Below are 25,814 nucleotides of genomic sequence, written 5' to 3'. Positions count from 1 at the left end.
GCTTAGTAGGGACATTATCCAATTGTACGTTTTTAACGGATTCCCTCTGCCTCCAGTGTGAGAAATGGATTGGAAGGGACAAGAGTAGGTGCAGGGGACTAGTAAGAAGACTATTTATTGCAGTTTTCCTGGCTACGTATGTTGATGCTTTGGACTAGACTGGTGAAGTGGAAGTGGAAAGAAGTGGATAGATTTAGGTAGTATTTAGTAGGTAGCTTCAACAGGACTTGATATTTCATTATGGGAGGTGAGGGAGGGAGAGAGATGTCAAGGATAACTTCCAAATTTCTAACTTGTGCAGGTTTATAACTCAATGTGTTGTAATCCCCATCACTAAAAAAGAAAATGCTGAAGGAGGCCCAAATCTTATGGGCAAGGTTATAGCACTGAAATGGAGATGTTAAGTGGGCAGTTAGATATTCTAGACTAGAGCTCAGGGAGGATGTCAAATATAAATTTGAGAGTCACCAACATATAAAATGTGCTAATCAGAATCCCATTAGGAAGCTGAAGGTATACTCAACTGGAATTTTCTAGAGACTATTTACGCAAGTGTAGACAGGGGTAAGACAGCCACAAAGGCATGGGGGGGAACCCAGAGACTATCAACAGTAAGAAACAGTTACCACCCTTAGACCTGAAAGGTTAAAGAAAAGAAATAATGTCGAGTTGAGAGCTGGAGCTGTTGGAAAAGGGGCACCTTACAGAAGCTATAGGTGAAAGCAACGCAGCCACTGACAGAATGCCAAAGCCGGGAAGAAATGGGAGAAATAAATATATTACCTCTCTCTCCTCCTACCGTTCAGTATCCTAGTGGTGCATCCCATTGACCAACCTCAACTGAAAGTTAGAGAACCCAGGTGCTACAGTCTATGAAGGTCAGAATCCCAGGACAAATAGCAAGATAGAGAAGGGGCAGTGAATGGATTTGGGGAGCAAATGAAGAAAAACGAACACAAATATTAAGTAAACAATGGGAAGAAGATCCAGAACCAAGCTGTGATGAATTCTGTCATTTAAAATTCAGGTAAAGGAGGAAGAGGAGACTATAAAGGAAACTGAGATAGAGTGATCATAACAAATAGGAGAAAAAGAATGTAATGTCCTGGAAACTTAAGAAAGAATATTTCAAGAAGGAGAAAATCATCAACTGTATCTAATAAGATTGTGTTGGACATGTGTTTTTTTACTTTTGGTTTTTGTTTTTTTGGCTACTCAGCATCTTAAGCCTGTTTTTGTGTTTACTCTCTTTTTGAATCTTGGTGGGAGGCCACGTTCTACTACAGAAGTCAAAAATTCCAGGCTCTCACCTTCCAGTCCCTCCTTGAAATAAGGATGTAAGCCCATGACCGAGGCCTAACCAGTTATATTCACCTACACTTTCAATTGAGGAGTTAGTGATATATAGAAACAGGGATGATGGAGGTTGTCTTCTGGTGGCAGTGGCAGTGGCAGTAGCAGTAACATCAACAGCACTCAGTTTCCAGGTGTGACTGGTGTCAATGTCCAGCAGCTGGGGTGGTACACATAGCAGTGTCCAAATTCCTACTGCTTAACCTTCCTTTAATCCTACCCATTTTTCAAACCTGGTATTCCAGGTTTATCTGTAATTATATGAGCTACTCAATATCTTTTCGTAAATTTTCGGCTTAAATTATCCAGGATTGGTTTCTTGGTGTTTGTAAGTAAGGACCCTAACTAATACAGAGCTCTAATCAGATAAAATTATTATAACCATTATATTTCAGTATATGAAGGTCATTGGTAACTTTAGCAAATAACCATTTGATTTGATTAATAAGGGCAGAAATAAGATTGGAGTGCTTAAGGAGAGAGTACACTGTGAGGAAATGAAGACATTCAGACAATTCAATGGAGAAATTTGGCTCTTAAAGGAGAAAGCAGAGCAATATCTAGAGAAGCAGCTGTGATTAAGGTATCAAATTATCTTTAAATGAGAGAAACTTGACCATCTTTAAATGCTCAAAGGACCTGGTGGAGAGAGGCGGAAGACATAATTAAGGGAAAGGAGAATCTGAGGATGAGTTGGTCAGTCAACGAAACATGCACCTTCCAGCTCTACTTGCCTTTAATTATTCTACTTCTAATTGGGGGGTGGGTCATTTTGAAAAAACAGATTCTGAGCCACATGTCCCTTTATTTATAACTACTATAAAAAGCTTATTGAATTTTGTGATGAAAGAAATTCAAATAAATTACAATAATGTTGAATATTGCTGCAGTATACCTTTTAGGGCCGTGAAGTTGGATGGTCTCTGGTATTGCCATTAGTAAGCAATTAGGTATCAGATCATGATTCATCATCTCCTACTTTTCAGCATTTTCAAAGAATAAGTTATAAAAATTTTACATGCATACTTAGGATATCAGGATGTCAAAAATATTGAATGTTTTGTATCCATCAAAATAAAAGCAAATAACTTTCCCTTGAGGAATCTTCTTTTTAATGCCAAGGTTTGCATATGCTATTGGTATTTATGAATATGGAAATATTTTCTACAAATGTCTCTACTCTCGTAGAATATTTGATATGAAATTAGAATAATAATACTTTATAAGGAGTTAGTCTGTTCAATGAAATTAGGTAGCAATGGCTAAACTGGTCATTAGGGAAAGTGATTTCTAAGATAATTATTTCTGAACCGCGCTATGGTAGTAGAAAACTACTTAAGACAAAGTATTGGTCTCTAAATACTAGCAAATTCCCTGGAATATTTTCGACAAAGGATAAGAACATCTTTCCATTAGTCTTTTTTTTTTTTTTTTAAATCATGGCACCATGGTGTTTCTTGGCTTACCTTTAAAGATTGCTGGATTTTTCCACTGAGAAAAATATTTATTCTGGGATTTCTAGCATTATGCAACTACTTGATCTTCCTAAACAGTATTCTTTCTTTTTTTTGATGTGGCCAAGGAGTTAAAGAATTCCTGGCACATTCTCACTGCAGTTTCAATGTTTTTTCAAGGTCATGTGACTATATTTGAAGGATAGTCCTGGGGAGGCTCACAGTTGCCTGTGTGAATTTCCTTGTGTACGAATGAGTGTTTTGAGACTGGTCAGCTTAGCACATCTGTTGTAAATGAGTCTACCATGCTGTTTTCATTGAGTTGGACTTCTGTATAAGCATAGAGCCTCAGTCATTTATGAAGGAGGAAAACAACTCTTCCCTGCAAAGATCATAAATCCATTTGTCATCAGAACGAGGACTTACCAGTCTTTTTATTTTTTATTGCTGCAACTAATAAAATTGGTTATTGGAAAAGAGGGAAAGAAACAAAACTAATAACTTGGTTTAGGACAAATCAAGGCCTTTCAATCTTGACTTTGCACTTTGTCAGGTGAACACAGGCTTAAGTGTTGTCTAAAATGAGATGCTTGCCGTAAAAGAACATTGAAAGTCTTGATTTTTCTACTTGTGGACTATGTCTGGTATAAGGGAAAACACGCTTCATCAGCCCACTCATAATCCAGGCATAGAAAGCAAGACCCCCATGGAAACCTCTATTAGGAACACCAGCAGCCTGCCACTGTCTGGGCTGTGTGTTCTCTAGTTTATGAGCTTAATACACTAAAGAAACTTCTGTTTCTAAGAAGATACATTTCTTTCCTTACAGTACTTTGGCGAATGAAACATGCCTACATTGGCCAGATCTACATTCAGTAGATCCTGTCAACTCTTGCTTATTAAGATACTGATTATCCAGTTCTGGCTTATCATGATTGCTACATTCTCCCTCTCCTCCACCCTGCTGCTTGTTTTGGCCCATTTACTGCTCATTAGGAACTCTTCCAGAACAGACGACTCAGTATATTTGGCTGCTTATTAGCAACAAAATGAAAGATTTGCTAAAGGATGTAACTTTCCTAATTGAATCTTCAGTGACTCCCAATCCATTAAGTTCATGCTCTTTGTGGAATGTTGTCCTTCATGATCTGGCCTTTGTTTACGTTTCTAGTCTTATATTCTATCTTTCTCCTCACATGTACTGTGCATTTCAGCCATAAAACGGCTAACAATTATTCAGTGTTTGCTAAGTGCTGGGCACTATGCCAGGTGCTGAATATATATGTGAAGTTATTTAATATATATATGAAGTTATTTAATCCTCACAAAAAACTGTGAAGTATGTGTAGCTATCATCTCCAGTTTACACAAAAGAATGATGAGACTCAGAGAGACAAAGTAACTTGCCCAAGGTCACACAGACAATAATACTAGAGGCAGAATTTAAAATCAGGCAGTCTAGCTTCAGAGCCTGTGTTGTAAACCACTATGCTAGTCTCCTTCAAGTACGCTTAATTACAGCCCCCAAATTCTATGCATTTCCCTCACTTTCATGCCCTTCTACATGTAATTCATTCCCTCTGCTTGGAAAGCTCTTCCATCTTTCTTTCCAAGTTTAGGATAAGCAACTTCTTGATCTTTCAGGACTTAATTGAACTGTTACCTCCTTCAGATACTACTCCGTGGACTCTGCAGTCAGAATTAAGCATGCCTACTCTGAACTTGTGTACACTCTACTCTGCTTCCGTGACAGTATGGATCATATGGATGCTAATTACTTATTTTTATATCTTTCTGCCCCCAAGAGATTGCAAACTCGTGTAGAACTGGGACTGTGTTTTATTCATCTCTGTATCCCTAGCACCTCATGTAATGTCAGGCCCACAGCAGAAGCTCAAATATTTGAGGAATGAGTATTCTTTACATAACAACTATGACTTTGGAGACCTGAGTTTAAAATTAAAATGTGTTAGCTGCTTGACACCTTAAGCATCATCTATAAAATGAATACGATAATATCTGATTTGTATGTTTTTTATAGGAATCAAATGAGAGATTGTATGTGAAGTGTTTAGTAGACTACATGCACTTATTGAACTACTATCATCTTTCCATGATAATAAATATTTATGGTTAATCTAACATTCATTTATTCAATAAATATGTATTTAGTGCTTAATATGAGCCAGGAGTTAGAGAATATAGCAGTGAATGAGATGGGCAAAGACTCGCCCTCCTGGAACGTATGTGGAACAGCAACAAATTTCTGACATTTGACCGTGTTTGACCTAAAAAGAAAATCACAATGTAATATGGATCAACCTAATAACTGAGTAGTAGTCTACAAATAAACAAATCAGGTAATTCCAAATTTGGTAAATGCTGTGAAGGAAATAAATAGGGTTTTGAGATAGAGCATAATGGGAAATAAATTTTAGATGGAGTAGACTATGGAGACCTCGCTGAGAAGGTTGCGCTTAAGCTGGAGAGTAAAGGTAAGATTTAGCCAAGTGTATAAAGAATGAGGGGAAAACATGCCATGTGAAGGAACCAAAATAAAAAAACCTACAATCAAGAAAGAGTTTGACATATTCACAAGATTATTGGAGGATCAAATAAGATAGTATGGGCATAGATTTGTTAGCTTTGAAATAAAAGATGAACATTTATTTCTTCATTGTTGTGTAAGCCTAGACATTTCTGAGAGCCTAAGTATAGATAAAATATCCTCTTTCAGTCCCTGTTAGTCCTATGATTATGGGCTGAGACCTGGGTAAAGGAGATTTCATATGATGTACTAATTTTGTCCAATATTATAGTGGCATTTGCACTGTCCATTTTGCAAGACTGAGAAACCGCCAGCTGTTCGAATGGAAATGTGTAAATAATTTCTGCAACGTAATACAATGTCGAAATGCCTGTATTCATTACGAGTGAACAAGAGTTAGTTTTGTATTCTCTTGGGAACAGACCTAAGTCAAGCAGACCTGTCTTCATTATCTTAAGACTTGCCTCAACCCCACTCCAAGTCCCATAAGCTTTAATATGTCTAGATTCAAAACGAAAGTTACCTCCTGACTTTAGTATGCAACTCATTCATAAATCTTATTTCTAGCATTTGGCCACATTACTTGTGATTGGCACTGTAGAAAAGTATTATGAATGCTACATTATTTATGTATAATGTAGCCTTGCATATAATCACCTAATAATTACTATCCCACATATTTTTAGACAGCAAATTCTTTCCTAGGAGGGATATATTTAGTAAACTAAATAAAATGAGAAATTCCTACTTAAACAGAAGTGTTTTTAGTTGCTTGGAGTAAAGGAAGCACAGAATTTTATAACTCATTGGTTGCTGTCTTAACGAAAAATAGAGTACTTACGTTGCCTAATAATGCAAAAAAATTTCACGGCATCCTACTTTTTTTTTGTATTATGGAAAGTAAATTAATTTTAATTACTATTTTCTTACACAGTAAATAACTATATAAACATAATTCTACGAACACAAAGGGTGCTTGGCAGGAGGGAAAGGAAAAAACTATTTTCCTAGTAATTTTCAAGGTAGTACTTTAAGAAAAACATAAACTGATTTGAAGTTCAGTGTCATTTTATTTATTTATTTTTTTCCCCAAAGATTGGCACCGGGGCTAACAACTGTTGCCAATCTTTTTTTTTTTTTTCTGCTTTATCTCCCCAACCCCACCCCCCGTACACGGTTGTATATCTTAGTTGCATGTCCTTCTAGTTGTGGGATGTGGGACGCCGCCTCAATGTGGCCTGACGAGCAGTGCCATGTCCGTGCCCAGGATCCGAACCCTGGAGCTGCCGCAGCAGAGCGCGCGAACTTAACCACTCGGCCACAGAGCCGGCCCCAGTGTCATTTTAAATTTATCTATCTAGTGATGAGAAATGAAATTAACGTTAAAAATATTTATCATTTCACTTAACATAATTTTAAACATTATATTCCTTTGCTAATCATCTTTACAATGTGGGTTCCTGTTGTTACCTGTATTGAACAAATATTATTTCTTTCTTACTTATTTCTTAATACATCTGTTTCAATGCTAATGAGAATAAGACAGCTAAACTGAGGGGTCCGGGGAATCACAGAGTGACATTCTCTTTGGTGTGTTTCACTATTATATACAAACCAGTCAGCATAGTTCCAAAATCTATCTCTGTGTCTGTCCTCTAAATGTGTTTAAGTAGCCCCATTTTCCTTCCCAAATCTTTCCATCCAGTTCCAGAAAGAATGCAGACTTATACTTAAACTACTCCTTCCTTTCCCCACAGGAGAGTCAAAGTAAAAGGCTCCCTCTTCTTTCCTTAACTGACGTCAGATTAAATAAAACAATACAGCCATAGTGCCATTACAGTTTCTGATACATAGAAGACACTCAATAAAAAGTAACTCCTGGGGGCTTGCCCAGTGGCGTAGTGGTTAAGTTCACACATTCCACTCTGGCAGCCAGGAGTTTGCAGGTTCAGATCCCGGGCACACACCTTTGCACTGCTCATCAAACCATACTGTGGCGGCATCCCACATACAAAATGGAGGAAGACTGCCACAGATGTTAACTCAGCAATAATCTTCCTCAAGCAAAACCAGGAAGATTGGCAATAGTTGTTAGCTCAGGGCCATTCTTCCTCACCAAAAAAAAAAAAAAGTAACTCTTGTGGTAGTGGTTGATGTTGATGTTGTTGTTGTCATTACTGATCCAAGTACTTGTTTCCTTAGAATCTCAAGGCTTAAGCAGCCATCAGTTTCAGTATTGTCAAAATTGACACTTTCCTGCAGAGTTCAAAACCAATATAAAACAAACTTACAACTAGTAGATAAGTTCTGGAGATCTAATGCACAGCATAGTGATTATATTGAGGATAATAAGTCAACAATACTATATTTATAAACTTCAAATATGCTGAAAGACTAAATCTTAACTATTCTCAACACAAAAAGGAAATGATAAATACGTGACATGATAAACGTATTAGCTAACACTAGCATAGTAATCATATTGCAATATATAAAGGTATCAAGTCAGCACGCTGTACACCTTAAACTTATACAATGTTATATGTCAGTTATATCTAAAGTGAAAAAAACCAATTTTAACAGGGAGTCTGGCTCCTATCTGAGGTTAATGGAAGTCTCTGGCCATGAGACATCAAGTATTCTTATCATTCTGTTAACTTCTTTAAGACTCAGGTAGGGGCCCACCCGGTGGCGCACCGGTTAAGTGCACACGTTCTGCTTCTGCAGCCCAGGGTTCACCGGTTCAGATCCTGGGTGCAGACATGGCACTGCTTGGCAAGCCATGCTGTGGTAGGCATCCTACATAGAAAGTAGAGGAAGATGGGCATGGGTGTTAGCTCAGGGCCAGTCTTCCTCAGCAAAAACAGGAGGATTGGCAGCAGATATTAGCTCAGGGCTAATCGTCCTCAAAAAAAAAAAAAAGACTCAGGTAAGCTGTTGATTGGTTTCAGCATCTCTGAACAAGTTAATAATAACTGTGACTTTATTTGCTTTTTAAAATTTGCTTGGAATGACTTACCCTCTGCTGATCAGTTTTAGACAAATCATTTAGAAGGCAGTGGAAAGAAGGGCTAGGGATTAGCATCTGTTTTTCTTGAAAGCAAAATTACTCATCCATCTGTGTATTCATAATGTGAAATGTTTGTTCTCTATTTGTATGAAACATTGTTTGGAACTTTGTACAGAACACTCTGCTACTATCCTCAAATTTCTAAGAAACCAACATGAACAGTAAATGACTTGGAAGATATTTATTATTCTGTCTTAAATGTCTGATAGCACTGCAAGTAAAATAAAGTTGCTAGTTTACAGTCACTCCTAAGGACTAGTCTCATGATCCTTATTATTCTCAGCTAAAAATACCTATTGACTTCAGGAGTGTTCAGCAGTAATATTCATTGTCCATGTAGCACCCCAAAGATACATTTTTTTCTGTTGAAAAATACAGATCTTAAAAATTGTCTAAAATTAAATGAGGTTAAATGAGGTGAAGTGGTACTATTTTAGAATTCTGGAATGTTGAGGTATCCTAAAATCATCTAGGGTAATCTGTCCTGTGATACATGTCCTCTTCCTGTGGATCCATTACTTTTATAATACACCCAGGGGTGGGACACTCACAGCCTTGAAAGACAACCCACTTTATATATTTGGGGGAGCGAGGTGGCTGGAGGGGAAATTCTTACAGTGAGTAGACATTTATAACTCTTCACCTAGTTTAACTCTGGAGCTACTTTGTTGGTCTAAATCTATTTGGTTTTATTTTTCCTTGCATACGTGCCCTTCCTTCCATATTTTGTACACGACCTTTTAGAATCTGGTTTCTCTGCAGGCCATTGGTTTCTTTCAGTCTTTCACCTGATTTTATTTTTATTGGGGAGGACACTGTTCATCCGAATTTTTTTTAAACTTACCTTTCCCATAAAGTCATATTCTTATTTAGAGACCTAAACATTGATATAAGATTGATGTCTTCTCTGAATGTTTTTGAAGTTTTATATCCCAAAGTCTCAGATGTCTATGACTGGATTGACATTCATTTGCCTTGAAGAACTCTAAAATGGCACCATCTCATGACTTCAGGGTTCTCATCATTCGTGTGGAAAGTACACTACCAGATAATCTATCCCACAGATATGGAACAAAAAAGCTCACAGACCGAATTAAATCAAGTCAACGTAAAACACATAGCAAGAAGCAAGGGGAAAGGAACAGAGGAGGTTAATGTGCTTAGGATGAGGTGCAGGCAACATGGAAGACCCACACCGCCTGAATCCTAAGTCCCCTGTGTGTATCTCCCTCCCTCCCTCCTTCCCTCCCTTCCTCTCTCTCTCACCTCCGTTCCTCCCTCCTTCTCTGTCTCTTTCCCCCCCTTCCTTCCTCTCTCCCTCTGTAAGGATTTTGCCCTCATAATGTTCCTTACAGCTATTGAGAGCCACTAATAGAGAGGAATGGTGGGAGATAAGACGGTCACTGTAGATCGGGACAAAAAAAGGTTTAAAGGTCAAACTAAGGAATGTGAACCCCCACCCTTAGACAGCTCCCTGTCAACAGCCAGCGTAGCCACCTAGTGATGTAAAATGCACTTTTATTCATTATTTTAGTGAGTTTTGTTGTCATGAAGAAAATTTAAAAATATAACTTTAAAATATATTGAATTATTTTTTACCATAAGTAAGAGAAAAAATATATATGATGATATAATTTGAAGGAAATAGTATTTGGGGAAAAAAAAGGAAAAATGCTCTAGTATTAAATTCAAAATTGACTTTACCATTTCAATCCTATTCTCCCAACTGGGCCTTCCACAGAAAGGACTCTCACCTGTCCTGAGCAGCTCATCTCTCCTGTCGCATTTATAGCTGTAAGGGCAGTATCTTTATCTTATGATCCAGTTCCAACCTACCTTTTCAGTAATTCCTTTTCTGATTAGTACAAAGAGTAACTTCTATTCAGAACCTCTCCAGTATTTACTCTGGATCTCTCTTCTCAGCTGGCAGTTTTCTTTACATTTCTGCCTTTATTAGAACTATTTATATATTACATTCTTTTTTACTTAATTTTAAGCTTCTTGAAAAAAATCATATTTATATTTGTATTCCCACCGGGCTTCCCATGTACCTTCCTAACACGTAGGTGATATTCAAAAAGTGTTTGTTGAATATATGGAAGAACTATTGTACAACCCAATGTAGCATCCCAGGAATCAACTCAGAGAGTAGCAATGTCTCCTAGAGCAAGGGTCAGCAAAATTCTCCTGGAAATATTGGGAACTATTTTAGGCTTTGCAGAGCAAGAGACAAAATTAAGGGTATTACTTAAGAAGTTATGTAATACAAGAGAAAATAGATTTCCATGGGATTTTTCTTTGTGAAAGTCAAAATGCAATAATTTAGTACAATTTTTTGTAATACAAGTCTACTAATGAGAAAAATGGAATACTTTTGAGGAGGATAAAATTTAGCCTATTACATTTCCCTTTCATCAAAATTTTCTTTTCATCTGTTAATGCTGACCTATAATGACATTTTGCATATTTTACATATTTCTTCTTTGAAAATTCTTTTTACACAAATAGGTACTGCCAAATACTGCAATTTGTGAACATATGATTTTAATTGAGCATATTCATTGCTTGGAAGGAATTTATAAAATTCTGTTAGAGTCTTCTCTTGATGTTTGCCTTCTAGAATGTCATTACCTTGTAGATTAGTCATTTCCAATTGCAGGTTAGGTGGAAGCTCCTGAACTGCACAGTTAAATGGATTTTGAAAGATAGAAATTTCTTGCATCTAAGTCTAAAAATGCTCCTGAAACTGAGCTCAAAAAATCTACCCACTGCAAGTTTGTGTGGAAATGGAGATCTCACTTATTGTTTTAATCTTTGACAGCACAGGAAGTATATAAAGCTGCTTAACATTGTGATTAAAACATTGCTTGTCATTAAAATGACTTTACCACAGTGTATGTTTCACGTATAAGCATTGTTTGACCTTGTAATTTTAGATTTAATTCATTAATAAACATTATAGAGTCTGCAGCAAAACCTAATTTCTAAAGCTCTTCATCATTCAGGAATAGAGATTGAACGCAGTTCTTCTCATTCAAAAAGATTTCAGTCTTAGTCTTAAAAAATCTCAATAAAACTTTATCCCTGCTAAGCTATCACTGTTATGTGATAGAGAAAGTCAGGCTATTCAGTTTCTATTCTGACAAAAAAATTCACAGAACTGGTGAAGGGTAAATTTTACAACAGTCAGTGGAGTTCACTGGCAGACGCTACTGGTTCCATAACACATGCTAGATTCCTGTATTTTCCTCAGAGTACCTGATGGTGGATAATATAGTAAATATCCATAGTTTTAAACAACTTACATTTTCACAAATTGTGTAAATTTGTCCAATAAGTCTTTTTCCAGTCCATCATCATCAGCTTTATCACATTTTAGCAGATTCCACTTTAGCTTGTACTGATTTAGTGTTTTAACTTCTTTGAAAATATTCTCACCTTTAGTCACTCCACAAACTATTCATACAAGTTAATTCTTCAGTCACTTGAAACTCAGCATTGACTCCTCAAATAAGCAACTGAGTAGTATTACTAGCATCTATTGATTCATCAAGAAGCAAGGAAAACCACTCAAAAGCATTTTCTTTGTTTTTTAATTGACCGTTAATAATGCTCCAGTGTCCTCGACATTTCAAGAAACTGTTCTTGCCAAAAGTCTAACAACCTTAAATAAGTTTATTTTGCTGCATGATTTAATTAAATCACTATCAATAAGCAATTTTCCTTGCTGGGCTAACAGATGAACTACTCAAAAACATACTTTGGTTACAACTTCATTTTCATTTTTTTGTGAAGTTCTGTTGTGGTAAGATATTCCATTTTAAATTTCGTAATATTTCTGTCACATTCCAGTGGGATTGGAACATTGTGTCAAGTGCTTGGTCTGATAATGTTGATGTATATTGTTTTGTTTTGTTGTTAGCACAGCTATAGTGTCATTACATAATAAAACACAAAGCTTTGACATCTAATTTGATAACAAAATAAATCACATTCCACTGTGCCTTAAAAACACAACATTCCACGTCCTCTTTTTTCTTCTTTTCTTGTTTCGACACATGGATATACACTGGTAACAAAACAAATGAAATAAAATGTCACGCTTAGTCAGTATATGTTCCACTCAAAAACACTGTCAAATTTTAACTGCATCCCTGCAATTTGCAGTGCAACAAGCAGCAGTGGAAAGCATTGAGTGCCATACACAGTCTCTGCCACAACTGCTCAACTCTGCCCTTACAGTACAAAACAGCTGCAGACAATGAATACATGAGTGAGCAGGACTGTGTGCCAATAAAACTTTATTTATAGATATCGAAATTCTAATTTCATATCATTTTCACATCTTGAATATTTTTCTTCTTTTGATTTTTTCTATATATAAAAATGTAAAAGCTATTCTTAGCTCACGAGCTCTACAAAAACAGGCAATGGCTTGGATTTGGCTTGCAAACCATAGTTTGCCAGCCTTGTTTTAGGATTTGGCTTTGAGGAAATACTATTTGCTTGTTTAAATTTATTCCCCATAAAACCATTTGTAGTAAATTGTCTGGAATCACTTGCGATTGAGGAATAAGATATTCTTTTTTAAATTTAGATATAATTGACAAATAATATTATGTTAGTTTCAGGTGTACAACATAGTGATTCAATATATGCATTTATTGAGAAATTCTCACCACAATAAGTCTAGTTAACATCCATCAGAATATTCTTAAGGAGACATTAATCAGTTATTAGAGTTGTCGTGTACACCAGAATATAATACAAGAAGTTGGAATGCAACAAACATACTTCTCACCTAGGCTACTTAAGTCAGAAGGTACTAGTGGACTTTGTCCTGCCTTAGTATTTTCATTTTAAAAACCCAAGACCATTATATTAACTTTAATTAGAGAGTTTAGGTGAGCCAGAACATTATTTAAACACTTCACATGTTTGGGAAAGAAGCCCAGGATAACTCCCAAACCTGGGCAGTGTGTCAACAGCAGCCTTTCAGAACACCAGCCCCTCCTACATTTATTGAGCTTCTGGGTGGATTTTCTAGGAAATCCAGTTTTCGTTTCTTATCTATGTTATTTAGGGCATCAGAGGCAGCCCAGGAAGAGCAGGACTGGTTGGGTCTCCAGGCCCTCGAGGAGCAAAGGGTTCATCAGGCCTGCCAGGAAGCCCAGGAGTTCCAGGCCCAAAGGTACTTTAATGCTTTATTCTGATGGATGAGCATTATTGACCATTCTTACTGGTCCCGAGTTCATTGGCTAGATTACAAGATGGTAAGATTAATAGCTTTTAATGAAATTTGGCTAATAAAAACATATTAGGGAAAAAGGAAAGTATGTGGCCTTGACTGATCCATCTCTTGTGATAGCCACAGAGCATATAACTTGCCAAAAGAACTCATTAAGTTAGGGATTGGCAATGCTTTAAAAAATACTCTTTGACTCATTTGGTTCTTCTTCCTTCTCTGTCATCCACCTTCTCCTCCAAAACAGAGAAATCTTACTTACTTCTAGATACATACTTTCTCAGATACACTCCCTGTACCTCCATGTCTGAACCTAACCAACCAATGAATACACTTGATAAAAGTACAGATGATTTCCTAGAGTTAAAGTGTTAGTAATTAAGTCTTGCATTAACATCCATTGCATAGAGTATTGTCACGTGTCAAAAGGCTTTCCAAACAAAACCTCTCTTAGAGATATCTCAATACAGAATTGACCCACACAACCCAGAGATTAGTCCAATGCCTAAGCTATTTCATAAAAGCCTAGGATTAAGACATTGACACTCTCACCATTATTACCTCTTAGATTTTCATAGTTCCACTTCTAAAGAATTTTCGGATATTCCTACCCATTTGGATAAACTGAAAATGGTACTTCCTTTTCACAGTTTGAGCCTTCTGTTAATGCTTATACCATGAATATCCCTTTCCACTAAAACTCAAGGTACTTGAGCAAATGCTAAAACTAGGAAAAGAAGTAAGATCCCTACCTCTTTATGTGTGAATAAAAGGATCCATATTTGTCAAGTCCCAGAGCTGTATCTTTGTCTCAAGACAGTGAAGTATAATTAGCTAATCGTAAAGAATCTTTGGTCAAAGTCTCCCAAGCATCATTTGTCATTAACCTATCTCTAAACTCCTCCTGATTCCTCAATTTATTTTTAGAAATGGTGTGAACGACATTGCAACTCTCATTTCAACAACAAAATAAAAATAAATTTTACAAAGATTTGCCTTTTTAAAATAAAATAATGGTGATTAAGTATATCTTTACAGTGAACTTTCAGAAGATAAAGAGGTTTTATATCAAAGGAACCTTGGAAAACATAAGGGAAATTTCTTAATGATGGGATTAATAAGACAATCATGGCAAAAACCGGCATTCACACTTCAGGAGACACTGCTGTTTTCTGGTATCAGATAGCTGAATCATCTCTGTCTAGTAAGGAAAACACAACAAAATAATATCAGTTCAAATAAAATACAAGTTCCATCAGAAGTAAACACCCCTCCACACCGCAGACCCTCATTCTCTCTGTAGCCCCACTCTCCTCCTCCTAGTTTTGTAGGTCTCCCCTTCCCTCCTCTTTCCACATCTATGACCACAATCTCTGGGATTTTCTTTCCCCACTGCTACACTTCTTGCTCCTTATAATCAAATATTATTTATGTGGAAAATAGTGGTGGAGAGAATGATCATGCAGAACTTCATTTTACCAGTGCCTTGTAGTATGCCTAAGGATGGGCTTGTATTTAGGTTTCATTTAAAAATCAGTATGTTTGTAGATCCTAAAGTCAAGATCACCTTTCTTCTTGTCCATAGGGTGAACAAGGGCTAACTGGTCAACCTGGAATTCAAGGTAAAAGAGGTCAGCGAGGAGCACAAGGTGATCAAGGACCATGTGGAGAGCCTGGCCTGAAAGGGCAGCCTGTATGTGCCAACTCAGAAATTCACTAAGCACTTGTTCTAGAGAATAGGCCACCATTACACAATAGTGATTGTTGTATCTATTCACATTGCAGGGAGAACATGGTGTTCAAGGTTTGACAGGTTTCCAAGGATTCCCAGGCCCCAAAGTATGTTTACATGTTTTCTGCTTATCTTCTAGCTATCTCAAAAAAAAAGATGTCGAAATAGCAATATTTCGTCTCTGACTTGAGCATTTATTTTTTTTAATCTGAAAAATTTCAGTTGGTATGGAGTTATATATTTGAGTTTTGAATATGTTAATTTTAAAACTTATGTAAAACTACATATTTCCCTAGCCGTTTTATTGAATAATTTGTTTTTGTCCCCTCTCATTTCATTTTCCCAAATATTTTATTATGAAAATTTTCAAACATACGGCAAAGTTGAGAGAATGAGTGAACACCCACATACTGATTACCTAGATTCTACCATAGCATTTTACTCTACTTGCTTTATCATGTACCTGTCCATCTGTCCAGCCCTCTCTCCCTCTCTCAATCCATTTTTGGTGTATTTGCAAGTAAATTGCAGGCCTCAGTACAATTCCTCCAAAATACTCCTCAGGCACTTCATTAACTATCACATCCTATTTTTTAAAAGTCAATTCTTAATAGATTGGTACAGGATTATTTCGTTTGTAAAATATTCATATAGAGCTAAAGATTTTTACTTTTTGTTTTTTATTATATTTCTAGGGTCCTGAGGGAGATGCTGGCATTGTTGGAATATCAGGCCCTAAAGGTCCTCTTGGACAGAGAGTAAGTGCAAAGTCATTCTACCTGCCCAGAAACTGTGATTCTTTGCTGATTGTAGGAATTAGGGTTAAGAACTCTAAAATTAATACACTCCAAATAACTTAATAAAATGACTTTTAAGGTAGAAACGTTAGAGCACATGCAGAGGTTCTCAACCTTTTTCAGTTCATATATTAGTTTGAGCAAAAGACCCCACAGACCACCCATACTTCTCGGATCTTATTTTAAACGGAATCATCAGAATTAATGTGAAAACTGGATAATGTGTTTATTAACTCACACCAGGAACAAAACCATAAAGCAGTTTCATGTTATAAACATTAATACAAGCAGGGACCAGAGACCACCCCCAGGAACCACCTGGACAAGGCTTGCCTATGAGCAGAGCTCCTCAGACTAAACTTGGAAAAATATTTCCCAATAGCTGTGTTTCCCCAGCTCAGGGGTGGGTATCCCCAGAGAGTGATGAGGAACTGCTTAAAGAGTTGCAAAGATCAGGGTCTGGAGAACTCCGATTAGCTGTTTAGCACCTGGAATAGCAAACTGTAGAGAATACAAATAGGGCGGACACACCACTGACAGTTACTCGTTATTGTTTCTGTTTGTCTTTTTACTTTTTTGTTTTGTTATTCTTTTATTAACCACAGTCTCATAATTGATGAGATGGTCTGTAAAACTGAAAAGAAAAAAAAGCTCTAAAATGTCAAACAGTGGTGTGACTGCAGTAATCGCTCCTCTGTGACTGACAGCAGCTGCTGGGGCAAGGGAAGGGCGGAGAGAGCAGAGACAGGAAGGAGGAGAGCAGCTCAGAGGCAGGAGAAAAGAATCGGAGAACTTTACAACTGAAAACTACTGTCTTGTGTGAAATATTAAATGAAAAGTCCTATTTTTTAAGTCCTGCACCCCTTCCCTAACTCTTATGCAATAAACTCCTTTCACTAATACAAAGAGCAATGTTGTCATGGGAAATGTTTGTTTAAAGACCCTTCTCAACATTCCTTCAGGTGCAAATTTATTAATTATTTTTATGATTTCTGAAGAACCCTGGAAAGCTAGTGCTTTTATGTAAAGTCCGGTTTTTGATTATCCGCAGGCGAATTGCATGTGGCTAGGCTTCTCTATAATAAACATTGCTTTTAAGTTCTTACGTGTATTAAGTTCCCCACTAATTAAATCCGTTCATTCTGGTTTTATTAAGTTCACAACTAATTAAATCCTTTCTTGATATCGTCAAAGAGGAGTTGGCTGCCTGCCTAGCATCTGCCCTAAGCAGAATCTTACCAATGCTGGGCCTCTGTAGGGCTTTGCAGCTCCAGAAATTTCATGAGCTGACCAGTAGTCAAGCTCTGGTAACCAGCTCACAAATACTAATTTATGAGATTTCCCTTTATTAAGTTATTATAGAAACAAGTGAAAAGTCTTGATAGGTTAATATTTAGCAAAACTCTTATGTCCCAAGTACTAATGTTGAGCTTGTATCCCTTATATCATTCAATCCTCATAAAGATCCTGTGAGAGATGCTACCATCCCTATCTTGCAGATGGGAAAACTAAGTCTCTGAAAGGTAATTTGCTCAAGGCCATATATAGCCAGTAGGTATAGGAGCCAGAATTTGAATCCACATCTGATTGACCAAATAATATGTTAGAATTCTGCTTGCCAGTTGCATAATTAGAATATAGAATGGATATTAAGTGGCCCAGTGCCTAGTTCTTGCTCAGTGATCAATATTCCATGATTAAATAAATTAATAGAGGTAGGAAATCTGGATTAATTGTGCTCTAATTCAAAGATATATTTATATAGTTAACTGGTGCGAGCCATTACAATCATAGCACGTTGTCTTTCGGACACGTGAGGATAAACATGGCAATTTTTTGCTGTTTTGATCCACTTTTTCTAGAGTCCATGTACACCTCTCCATTCTTTTAACAAATTATTTTAGAGAGTCAGATCATGGTCAAGTTTATTAAATTAAAGCCTTCTTGACTTTTTTTCAGTGATAAGCCAGTCTAGATGATATATTTACTTAGGTTAAGATATCAGCTCTCTTGGTTTGATCATGGATCTTTGAGATTTGGGTATAATATTTATAAATTATCGCTTACAGACCATCTTTGTGATTCCATTAGATTTCCTTTTAGAGTATTAGTTAATTTCTCTCCTTCTAGGCCAACTTAATATAAAAGTTAACTGTCAATAGATTGTGTGGCATTATGACTATCTCAATTGATAGTATTTTCTGTACCTTGGCAGGAGTTGGACAAGGAGGAAGCCTGTTAGATATCTACATTTATGTATTCCAGGTTAAGTGCAAGCCTGAAATTTGCAGCCAGTGAGAGTGGGAGTAGATGTTGAGGAAAAATAGCTAAAACAGATATTTTGTGTTCGTTAAGAAATGATAGGCTCCATACTTAGTTTGGGAGATGACCCAGCTTATTCAAGGTTATCTTTATAATCAAATAGCAGCTTACAGTTTCAAAGTCATTTTTCACTTTTAATTATTTTCTCACTTTTAATTCAATTTTCATTTAATTATCACAATGGCCCTATGAAGTAGCATTCTTATTTTACAGATGAAGAAACTGAAGTTTAGTTGGTCACATATAATGTTCTCTGGTTCTTCCCATACTTTCTCTCAATTCCACACTGCATGTCACTCAAACATCTGCTCCTTCAACATCCATAAAGAAATTTAATCAAAATTTTGATCATCGTTTTATGTAATCTTTTTTATATAAAGTAATTGCATTTGTTATGTAACAACATGCATATAAAATGGCATCATTGACGTTATCACCATATAAAAAGTGGAATGTTGATTTATGCAGATATAACCATCCTGATAGGAAACTATAATAACATGCAGAATTGTGTCACATGCTGCAAATCAAAATTACTGTAATTTCTGCTAGTACTATAAAATTTTTTAATAAAAACTGGAATTATGCAGACAATTTTACCATTGCACAAGAAATTTTCTAGAATTTTTCTGAATTATCCTGGCAATAAGACTGACTATTTTTCCTTTACTCCAACAGGGAAACACTGGCCCCCTTGGCAGAGAAGGTATAATAGGCCCAACAGGTAGAACTGTAAGTTTGTCACAATACAGGTCCTTTTTTTCTTTTACACATTTTTTTCTTTAATCCTATTCTAGAATAATCCACAAAGGATTACCCTGTGTATTTGAGAAGCAAAAGGCAAAAATAGATGTACATTTTCATCTGGAAGGTGATTCCTGAGAACTTAGATCATATGCATGATGAAAAAGGTGTATACGGGAGGTAGACACCTAAAATTGGAGGTGAGGGGCTGGCCCGGTGGTTCAGTGGTTAAGTGTGCATGTTCTGCTTTGGCACCTCAGGTGTTTGGATCCCAGGTGCGGACATGGCGCCGCTTGGCAAGCCATGCTGTGGTAGGCGTCCCGCATAGAAAGTAGAAGAAGATGGGCATGGATGTTAGCTCAGGGCCAGTCTTCCTCAGCAAAAAGAGGAGGATTGGCGGCAGATGTTAGCTCAGGGCTAATCTTCAAAAAAAAGAAAACAAAACTGGAGAGGAGACAGGAAACCAGAACTGGGGCAGAGAGCAGAGGTTGAGCATCGTGAGGACGGGGTGATCACTAAAGCAATAAAAAGAATCTGTTTTCTGAAGGAGAGAGCATAGCAAAAGAAGTGCAGACAGCCAAGATTCGAGTCTTTGGACATGCCCACTATTAAAAAAAAGAAATAGTTGGTGAGAACAGCAGGATAACCAGAAAAGCACAGGTGAAGATAGATGAGTTTCAAGAAAGGAGTAGTTAACAGTGATCTTTAAGAGAATAAACTGCAGTAGAAGATAGAGTACAGATTGCAGTGAGGAGGGAAGCAGACAACAATATTTAATAACTTTTCTCAAATTCGTACGCAAACTTCTGGAGTAGGTGTTATTATTTCCTTTCAAGACATGAGGAAACAGATGAGATTTATAGAGGTTCACCTAGTTATTCAAGGTGATGCTTCTGGTGAATTACATAGCTGATATTTCTTACTCAAGACCAGTGCTCTTTCCACCCCTTCCAAGCTATGTCTGGAGAGGAAATTGAGACAGTAGATGCCAGTGGCTTAAGAAATTTGGCTATGAAATAAAATAGAGAAAGAAGACAGTGGTTGGGAAGGTGGTCCTGGAAGAGTTTTAGAGTATTAACAACAGTGTAAACATACAAAAGACAGAACACGGTAGAAGGGGGCAAATTGAAACTTGGAGAAGAAAGATTCGTTCCCTGCAGGGAAGCAATGTTTGGAATCATTTGAACGTGTTATTTATAGAGACACAGAGTGTTAAAATATAAAATGGAGTGCTTCAAGTATTAATTATAACTATTCTCTTTGATAAATTTAGAGAAGAATTCACCACCAAAGTTACTGGATTTTTAATTTTAAAAAGATGAAATATGTAACTCAACATTTCTCTAGATTCTCAGCATTTACCACTCAGAGCTATATAGTCTAAGTGGGAGATTGTAAGTGGGAGAATTCTCATATTTCAGGGGGCGGTTCTTCAGCAAGCTAAGGAACACATACTGTTCTGATTACAGAATGCTTGTTCTCTCTCAAAAATGTGAAATATTAATTGGTCAAGGAAAAGATGATAAAGAAATGGCTCAATTAAAATCTCTTACTGTGTTTTGTTTATACATACTTCTTAAAGGCCCTTATAATATTCAGCATGCACATCAAATTTTTTTCATATTCTGTTTTTTCCATTCTGCAAAGAAACCTCTAAGAAAAGTTCACTATGAAAGAATAAGCATTTGAGAATGGCCAAAACATTGTGAAGAAAATAGTAGTGGGTGATGGGGCTTTTCCAAATAAGAAAACATTACTTCAAAGTCATTGTAAGTGAAACTGTATGGTAGTACAAAGAAATAAGTAAATACAATCATGCTCCACATAAGGACATTACAGTCAATGATGGACCGCATATATGACAGTGGTCACATAAGATTAGTACCATATAGCCTAGGTCTGTAGTAGGCTACACTGTCTAGGTTTATGTAAGTACACTCTATGATGGTCACACAACACAATTGCCTAACGATGCATTTCTCAGAAGGTATCCCCATTATTAAGTGATGCGTGACTGTCGATCAGTGTAACAGGCTAGAGCCCAGAATTCAATCTCAGAATGTATGGGAATTTAATTATAACCAAAATGGCATATCAGGATGATTTGGACTGCAAGTAATAGAAACACAGAATCAAACTGGCTTTAACAATAAGGAAATTTATATCACATTATGGGAAGCCCAGAGGTAAGAAGGGCTTCAGATGTGGTTAATTTAGTGACTCAATCACATTATCCAAGACCAGGTTCTTTCCTTCTCTCTACTCTGCTCTTCTGAATATTACCTTCATAATTAGGCTTATAGCAAGATGACTACAATTTCTCAGGAATTACATCCAGGTATAATTATCCAAAGTGAAAAAGTGATCTATAGCCCTATCTTGGAAAAAATAAAACTTTTCCCAGAAGTCTCCATTGCATTTTCCCTCGTGTCTGTCAGCTGTATGCCCATTCCTACACCAGTGGCAGGGAAGGGAGATGGAATTACTCTTAGTCCTACTATTGCTGTAAGAAATTGGAACTCTTTTTCGCCCAATTTTTTTTTCAATCTCAGATCAACTTTTAAAGACTTTACTGTAAAAAAATGAAAGAAAAATCTTAGAAAAATTATCTAGAAAACTAAAGTGTAGCTTAGGGGTTGGGAAGACTTTTTCTATTAGATAGGAAATCTGAAAATTATAAAAGAACAGAAAATGTATTTGAATACTTGAAAATTTTCAAGTTTGGTATGGGAAAAGATTCCATAAATAAAAATTATTATAAATTTGGAAAAAGTAATTGCAAAGCATACAACATAAAATTGATTAATGTATAAAGAGCTCTTACAAATTGGTATAAAAAGATGGAAAATTGAAGAACAAATCTAAAAGGTCAATAATTATTTAAAAAGATGCTCTCCTAACTTTTAGTCAGAGAAATGCAAATTAGAGTAATAAGGAGACATGACATCTCACCTCTCGGAAGGGCATATAGGCAGAACAGTACTTGTGTTTTCACCAGTAGAAATGTGAACTACAGCCTTTATGGAAAGATATTTGTTAAAATATAAGTACATATATCCTTTGACCAAGCAATTCCTCTTTAAGGAATTTGTCCCACAGAAGTAAAAGCACTCAAAACACTAAGGAAATTTTTCAAAGATTTTTTTCACAGAACTGTTTGCATTGGCAAAAAAGCTTGAAATCACATGAATCCTCATCTGTAGAGGAATGGTTGAGTAAATTGTGGTCTAGCCTTTCATCAACTATTATGCAACTATTAAAAAGAATTCATTATGTCTAGTTTGGCTGACTTGCAGTTGTTTTGTGATATATTAAGTGTGAAAAATTGAATGGATGCATAGAAGAATATATAATGTGCTATCAATATTTTAAAATATGACCAATCGTCCCATATATATGTAAATATATTTGTCAATATTTGATTCAAAAAAAACACGAAGAGATATGTACCAAATTGTTCATACTGGACTGGAGGTAGGGAAGAGTGTAAAAAAAAAAAAAAGTTCTGTAAAGTTATCTTAAAAATCAGTTTTAAGATTATTTTGTTCACCATGCATGTTTTGAGGGATTTTTTTTTTTTCAAAAATGATGTTAAAATATTACTCACCTGGGATTAAAGAGAAGATGGCGCCGTGAGTAGTCCTCTTTGTCTCTCGCCCTTCGAGTCTACAATTATTTGGACACTTATCGCTTGACAAAGGATATCCAGACAACATCTCAGGACGTCTGAGACACCCACGCGACTATACATCGGAAGGCGAATGGACTTTCCTCCGGGAGGATGTGGAAATAGGTGAAAACTCTCCGACCCCGACGGGCAGCCTAGTACCCGCAAGCGGCTTTCTTCCAACGGACGCCCCCAGAGGATCCACACACATCTAGGCCAGGAGCGAGAACACAACAGAGGAGCGACGGTGGAAACAGGTGACCAGAACCCTACCTAAACCCCCCGCAATTACTCCTAAACGCAGAGGGAAACTTTGGAGTTGCACACCTGAGCCCGCGGGGAGAGTCTCTCCCCGCCATTGGCGGGGAGACCCAGCCTGGTGCTCGGGGCGCCCGGAGGGTCCCAGAGAGAGACACGGAGGGCACGGAGGTCTCCCAGCTGCCGTTGCCCGCCCCGTGGGACTAGGGATTGCCGGAGATCTCGGAGAGGACCGGGGCGGGGGGAAGTTTCAAAGGCCGGTTCTGCGACCCGGAGGGGAAGCGCTGGAGCTCCGCCCGGGCAGCAGACAAAACTCTCTGTCTGCCGTTAGCAGAGGGGCCACGCTGAACATTCACGGCTCTGGGAGAGGCCCGGAGAGAATCCCAGAGAGCGGGGCGACCCCCAGCTGCCGTTGCCCGCCCTGTGGGGCTAGGGATTGCCGGAGATCTCGGAGAGGACCGGGGCGGGGGGAAGTTTCAAAGGCCGGTTCTGCGACCCGGAGGGGAAGCGCCGGAGCTCCGCCCGGGCAGCAGACAAAACTCTCTGTCTGCCGTTAGCAGAGGGGCCACGCTGAACATTCACGGCTCCGGGAGAGGCCCGGAGAGAATCCCAGAGAGCGGGGCGACCCCCAGCTGCTGTTGCCCGCCCCGTGGGGCTAGGGATTGCCGGAGATCTCGGAGAGGACCGGGGCGGGGGGAAGTTTCAAAGGCCGGTTCTGCGACCCGGAGGGGAAGCGCCGGAGCTCCGCCCGGGCAGCAGACAAAACTCTCTGTCTGCCGTTAGCAGAGGGGCCACGCTGAACATTCACGGCTCCGGGAGAGGCCCGGAGAGAATCCCAGAGAGCGGGGCGACCCCCAGCTGCCGTTGCCCGCCCCGTGGGGCTAGGGATTGCCGGAGATCTCGGAGAGGACCGGGGCGGGGGGAAGTTTCAAAGGCCGGTTCTGCGACCCGGAGGGGAAGCGCCAGAGCTCCGCCCGGGCAGCAGACAAAACTCTCTGTCTGCCGTTAGCAGAGGGGCCACGCTGAACATTCACGGCTCCGGGAGAGGCCCGGAGAGAATCCCAGAGAGCGGGGCGACCCCCAGCTGCCGTTGCCCGCCCCGTGGGGCTGGGGATTGCCGGAGATCTCGGAGAGGACCGGGGCGGGGGGAAGTTTCAAAGGCCGGTCCTGCGACCCGGAGGGGAAGCGCCGGAGCTCCGCCAGGCAGCAGACAAAACTCTCTGTCTGCCATTAGCAGAGGGGCCACGCCCAGCATTCAGGGCTTCCGGCAGAGGCCGGGAGAGAAGCCCTGAGGGCGGGGCGACCCCCAGCTGCCGTTGCCCGCCCCGTGAGGCTAGGGATTGCCGGAGATCTCAGAGAGGACTGGGGCGGGAGAGAGTTCCAGAGACCCAGCTTAGTAGCCTAGTGGGAAACCCTACAGGCTCACAGCAGCCTTAGGGAAAGCCTCTGCACAGCACCAGTAGAAGGCACCCAGCCGCCAGCCACAAGGCTGGAAGACCCCAGGGCAAAAGCAGCATAGCTAGGTGTACTAACCACAGACTGTAGAAGATGCCAATAGCTCTCCTGCGACCCATAGAGGACAAGTGAGTTTTGGTGGGTGCAGAGAGCAACGGAGCAACAAATATAAGTGATCCCACCCCTGGCCGCTGGAAAAGCCCATAACACCGTTGCAGACCCCAAGGAGAGAGCACATCTAGGTGGGCTGCAACAGTAGGCACCTGCAGCCTGAAGCCCCCCTGTGACGGCCCCCACGGCAGAGGAGGGAATACAAAGGGCCACTGTGGCTACGAAGAGGGGCCCAGGCCCAGTTAGCAACTACGGACAGGGTTCCTGGTAGGTGAAGTATAAACAGCGGCTCCCCCCACCACAGCAGCTGAAACAAGTGAAAGGAGCAACTAAACTCTATCTCCATGCGGAGGCATAAATCAACAACATCAAGCAATATGAAAAAATACATTAAATCTCCAGAACAGAAAGAAGGTAACAAATACACAGAAAACAATCCCAAAGAAAATGAGATATATAACCTAAATGATGACGACTTCAAAACAGCCATCATTAAGATTCTCAATGAGTTAAGAGAGAACTCTGACCGACAACTCAACGAGTTCAGGAGCTATGTCACAAAAGAGTTTGATACGATAAAGAAGAACCAAACAGAAATATTGGAAATGAAGAACACAATAGAGGAGATTAAGAAAAATCTAGATGCTCTGAACAGTAGGGCCGATAATATGGAGGAAAGAATTAGCAATTTGGAAGATGGCAATATAGAATTGTTGCAGGCAGAGGAGGAGAGAGAAGCAAGACTTAAAAGAAATGAAGAAACTCTCCGAGAATTATCAGACACAATTAGGAGATGCAACGTAAGGATTATAGGTATACCAGAGGGAGAAGAGAAGGAGAAAGGGGCAGAAAACCTATTCAAAGAAATAATGGCTGAGAACTTCCCAAATCTGGTGAGGGAGATGGATCTGCAGGTGACAGAAGCCAATAGATCTCCAAACTTTATCAATGCAAGAAGACCAACTCCACGACATATAGTAGTGAAGCTAGCAAAAGTCAACGACAAGGAGAAAATATTAAGGACAGCCAGGCAAAAGAAACTAACCTACAAAGGAACC

At 38.7% G+C, this 25,814-nt stretch overlaps 1 protein-coding gene across 1 annotated transcript in view; it reads left to right on the top strand.

The window, feature by feature from the left end:
* COL24A1 (collagen type XXIV alpha 1 chain) overlaps positions 1-25,814 on the top strand; it is a 355,376-nt gene that overhangs the window by 288,921 nt on the left and 40,641 nt on the right. Inside the window, exons 49-53 of the mRNA XM_044749176.2 lie at positions 13,509-13,616; positions 15,256-15,363; positions 15,456-15,509; positions 16,098-16,160; positions 19,200-19,253. Of these exons, the coding sequence (XP_044605111.2) occupies positions 13,509-13,616; positions 15,256-15,363; positions 15,456-15,509; positions 16,098-16,160; positions 19,200-19,253 (387 nt within the window). The remainder of the gene's footprint in view (positions 1-13,508; positions 13,617-15,255; positions 15,364-15,455; positions 15,510-16,097; positions 16,161-19,199; positions 19,254-25,814) is intronic.

The sequence above is a fragment of the Equus asinus genome, chromosome 16 (assembly GCF_041296235.1).
Source record: "Equus asinus isolate D_3611 breed Donkey chromosome 16, EquAss-T2T_v2, whole genome shotgun sequence".
In the NCBI taxonomy this organism is placed as follows: Eukaryota; Metazoa; Chordata; class Mammalia; order Perissodactyla; family Equidae; genus Equus; species Equus asinus.
The sequence above is the reverse complement of the archived record's forward strand: the minus strand, read 5'-3'. Positions and strand labels throughout refer to the sequence as shown.